Consider the following 4,911-nt stretch of genomic DNA (forward strand, 5'->3'; position numbering starts at 1 on the left):
TGAAAAAGACCAACTCTAGATCAAAGCTCAGTGGACTTCAAAGTGAGGATTTCAAGTAAGTTAAACGTGATCAGCTAATTAGCTTTTAGCTTTTTTTTTTGTTAATTGCAATTAAGGTTCTACTATAAACGTTGTTGGGTCAGTTTGAGAGAAGATTTTGTCATTTGTTATTTGCATCTTGTTTATATCATGCATTAATTGTTATTTAAGACAGGACATGTTTGATGTCTCTAAGCTATTTAGCTCTCAGTGTTAAGGAACTTGCTAAAGTTTTAATGTAATATGTATAATTACCAAGAAATGACTTGTGCTTTATAGAGCACTTTGTGGTTATTTTGTTCTAAATGGCCAATGAACTGAGTAATAGATTTTTCTCTCTCTCTCTCTCTCTCTCTCTGATATGTACTTGTTCAGACATTTAGTTGCTAATGAACAACCTTTTTTGAATGCTTGGCATTATATATAAAAATGTTAGCGTCAGTATCGACACAGTCACAGTGTGTCAGTATGATATCAGTAGCATTTGTGGTGCAGAAAAGAGCACCTTAAAGTGGCCTCTGTGAACAGACCTGACCTTTATTAAAGAGACGCTTTTTATCAGTCATTGAACTTGATAAATGTCACGTTACGCAGCTCTCAGCACTGCAAGAGAACGACGGAGATCTGATTTTGCAACAATAGGTTATGATATAATGATATAACCCTGTGGTGTTGATTCGTCATTTCAGGTCGAAAAAAATCCACATTTTGATCTTGTACCATTTTTGGCATCATCGCATCAATAAACAGGTTAGGCCTAATCATCCCTGACTGAAAAGGGAATATCTTTCTTGTGGTTTGTTACCCAGAATGCGGATGTGCGCTGTGACATTTTGTTGCTTTCTGTGAGAATTGTACATGTAAATATAACAGAAATCACAGCATATTAAAGGTGTGATGATTTTGTCAGATTATGAAGCAGTATTTTAAATGAAAAATAGGTACATTTGTCCGTATTAAAATGCGATATGTGAGCACAGAAAGTAGGAGAGAAGCAAACAGATGTAAAGAGCTGTTTTTACTTTTGAGAACATCCGTTTTGAATGGTCAAATTAAATCAGTCTGTATTAAGTTTGACTTGCTTGCACAGGATGCATCTATCGCATGTGCTATTTTTAAAATAGTTGGCTGCACATGCCAACTGTCAGCTGTCTTTAGCTGTTCTGTTGCACAGTGATAAGACTGTATCAAGATAAAAGAAGCCCAGCGCACCTCAAGAATCTGGTGTTCAGTTTAATTCTGCTACTTTCTATTCAGCTCGGAAGAACACATCCTGTGTGACTAGAGCTTATATGCTTCCCTTTTGATTATTTTTTGAGAACCATTCTAACATTCTAGGAATTCCTTCCATTTCTGTAACCATAAATGAACATTGTCAGAACGTTGCAAGGAGGTTTTTGCACAACGATCTAATAAGAACCTAGACCGAATGGCTGCATTTGAAATCACATACTTCCCTACTACTGTACATAACAGATAAAAAAAACGAATGTGAAAAGAGTAGTATGTCCAATTCACAGTATTCATAAAACAGTAGGCCAAAAGTTCCTGGATCACCTAATACTTGTCTGGGCTGCGTAAAAGCATCGTAAACCGAAGTTGATCGTATCTCCATTGATGACAATGGTTCTATGATCAACTTAGGCTTAAGATTTTACATTTTGGGAAATGCAGCCCTGAAGTGTACACCCAATGGACAATTTACTACCCTACACTGTAAAAAATTACCGTGAATTTGACGGTAAAAGACTGTAAAACTGCTACACTAAAAATCTGTTAAATGGTTAATGGTAAATTCCCCTACTATATACGGTGAAAAACTGTATATGACATTACATGTATTGGACATTAATTTTACGGTAGTATACCGTTTTTGGAAGTGAAAAAGACCGAATAATTTACAGTGAATAACCGTAAATTGACATTCCCAGAATACCCTGCGTTACATTTCAAATTGGATGTTTTTTTATTGAAATACCATAGGAGAGGATTTGTGAATGACAGTGAAGTGATACAAATGACAATGACAACGTAACAAATGTAGTATGCCTGGCTCCAATTCATACTACGCACATTCATAAAGTACTATATAAAACATACTTTTTAACAGTCACAAAGTAATAACTCATTTAAAAGAAGTACCTGGCCAGAGAGGATGTGATTTCAGATGCAGACACCATTCTCTAAGCGTTATTTTTAGGTTTCATTTTTATAGCAATTTTTAACGAGAACGTATACAGAACATTGCCTATATTCAACCATAAACTTCAAAATATTGCACCGAAGTGTGATTAATGTTTTAATATGTTTAATGTTTTAGAGTCATTAGTCGACTATTACATCTATAGACAAAATCTTACACATAGCCTATAAATATTCTACATTCTATGAATTCCATATTTTACCTTTTGAGCTTTGAGGATCAATAAAATCCCCATATACAACATATGGGGACTTTAACTGTCTCTCTTGTGCATTAATAGATGGAGTCAGCAGTTTCACAGATTCGTCGAACTGCAGCCCCACTAACCAGCTTCACCACTGCCCTGGATGACATCACAGAAACAAATACGACGGTCACAGAAACAAATGCTTCCTGCGAATTTTCAAAGATCCCCTCTCACCCTGCTTTCATATTTGCATACTCACTAGTGTTTCTCGTCAGTCTGGTGCTTAATTGCATCACGATGCGGGTTTATTTCTTTTCCAATCAGCGAGTTCAGTCCAGCGTCACGGTCTACATGAAGAACCTGGCGGCAGCTGACTTCTTCCTTTGCCTTTGTTTGCCTTTGCGCATTGCTAACTACACCAACAGTTCAGATATAATGCGCAATATTTACTGCAGCTTTGGAGCAACAGCATTCTATCTTAATATGTATGCAAGCATTCTCTTTATGGACTTTATTGCTGCAAACAGGTATGCAACTCACGCAAGCACCTACTTAAGTTCACCTATGAGCAGCCATTATACAGCACTGCTATTGACAACAGTCATTACTGAGGAATAATGTCAGACTGTCACGAATGTCAAATCAAAATCAGAGAGCTGTGTAATAATATCAAAAATTAAACCTCCCTCTCATTTCCATTACAGCTTTATTCAGAAATAAACATATATAATTTCAAGCATGGCTGCAAAAAAAAACAACATTGCTATTTTTTAATTAAGTAATTTAAATGCATTTATGTATTATAACATTATATTAATATTTTACTCTTACCTCAGGTACCTGAAGATTGTCCGGCCGTTGGAGACTCATCCTCTGCAGACGGTTCGTACCGCTCGACACATTTCCATAGGAACGTGGCTTTCCCTGTTAGCCATGTCTTCCGTCTACTTCATCCTCTTTCTCCTGACCTCTTGGGGTCACGTTCACAAGCCTGAGAAAAGCGGCTGCGAGGCCTTACACAGTCCCCAGCTCAGTCTGGTCTACAAAATCACTCACAGTGTGTCTATGGTGCTCTTCACGTTTGTGCTGGTGTCTCTGATTGCTTTGTACTGGGGGACTTTGCAAAAGATCAAACAAGCTCAGTTGTCCACACAGACCACATCCAGAAGCCATAAATTCAGGAAATCGAAGCGTAATATGCTGGTGCTCGTGGTGGTTTTTTGTGTATGCTTTGTGCCCTACCATTTGGTTAGGCTGCCTTACGCATTCATCAAACCTCAGACGAAGCTCTGCACGGCGCAGGCGTTCTACGTCCTGAAGGAGCTGACTGTCCTGCTATCGGTGCTCAATGCTTGTCTGGATCCACTTATATACTTTATCTTCTGCAAGGCCTTCAGAGCCCAGCTGGGCCTCAGGAGGATGTCCGATTCAATGAGAGACAGCGACGATAAAAGCCAGCAAAGACGAATGAGCAACATGTTGAGCTACATTGAAACAAAGATTTCCACATTACGACGTGAAAGTGTCATTTAACACAAAAAAATCTCTTGAAGGATGACACTGTCCTACTAACAATGAAACAAACTATGCAATGCAGATGAAGGCTCATTCAATCTAATGCAGTGTAATACATCAATTTATTAGGTTCCTTCCTTTTCTACGTGCAACATTTTATTTTCACTTTCAGTTGATTACAGCGTGAAGATGATATAGAGAATGTGTTGTAAGAAATTCATTTTGAAGATTCAAACTGATATTTTATCTTGAAAAATGTGACCTCTTCTACCTGACCACCCAACCAAAACTGGAATTGGGGATGTGCTTTTTTTTTTACAAGTTATAGTGCAATATAATTAATATACAAATGGACAGAACATAATATATATATATATATATATATATATATATATATTGTTAATTGTCTGCGTATAGGCAAATGCAGAACCAATCTATATTCTACTACTGTGTATACACTGTTAAAAAGTTTGAAGTCAGTAAGAAAAATTTTTTAATAAATGTATACTTTTATTCAGCAAAGATGCATTCAATTGTTCGAAAGAGATAGTAAAGACATTTATAATGTTACAGAATATTTATGTTTCAAATAAATGCTGTTCATTAGAACTTTCTATTCAACAAAGAATCCTGAAAATAATGTGTCACAGTTTCCACACGGTTTCAAACCAGATAAAAAAAATTATACATTTATTATTTTATAATTATAAAATTATAATAATACAAAAAAATGTTTCTTGAGCAGCAAATCAGCATATTAGAATGATTTCTGAAGGATCATGTGACACTGAAGACTGGAGCAATGATGCTGAACACTCAGCTTTGCATAACAGGAAGAAATGACATACAAATATATTTTGTATATTTGTATAAATGTACAGTATATTTTATATACTTACGGTTTACTGATCAAATGATTGCAATATATATATATATATATATATATATATATATATATAAAGAGATA

General features: G+C 35.9%; 1 protein-coding gene across 1 annotated transcript; it reads left to right on the forward strand.

Annotated features, from left to right (window-relative positions):
• LOC107714091 (P2Y purinoceptor 14-like) lies at positions 1-3,962 on the forward strand. The gene is made up of 3 exons (XM_016519802.1): positions 1-55; positions 2,523-2,956; positions 3,266-3,962. The coding sequence occupies exons 2-3, from the start codon at positions 2,523-2,525 to the stop codon at positions 3,960-3,962; spliced, it is 1,131 nt and encodes a 376-aa protein (XP_016375288.1). The 5' UTR covers positions 1-55.
• The last annotated feature ends 949 nt before the right edge of the window (positions 3,963-4,911 follow it).

Source organism: Sinocyclocheilus rhinocerous, unplaced genomic scaffold (genome assembly GCF_001515625.1).
Source record: "Sinocyclocheilus rhinocerous isolate Xijiao unplaced genomic scaffold, SAMN03320098_v1.1 scaffold3677, whole genome shotgun sequence".
Taxonomy (NCBI): domain Eukaryota; kingdom Metazoa; phylum Chordata; class Actinopteri; order Cypriniformes; family Cyprinidae; genus Sinocyclocheilus; species Sinocyclocheilus rhinocerous.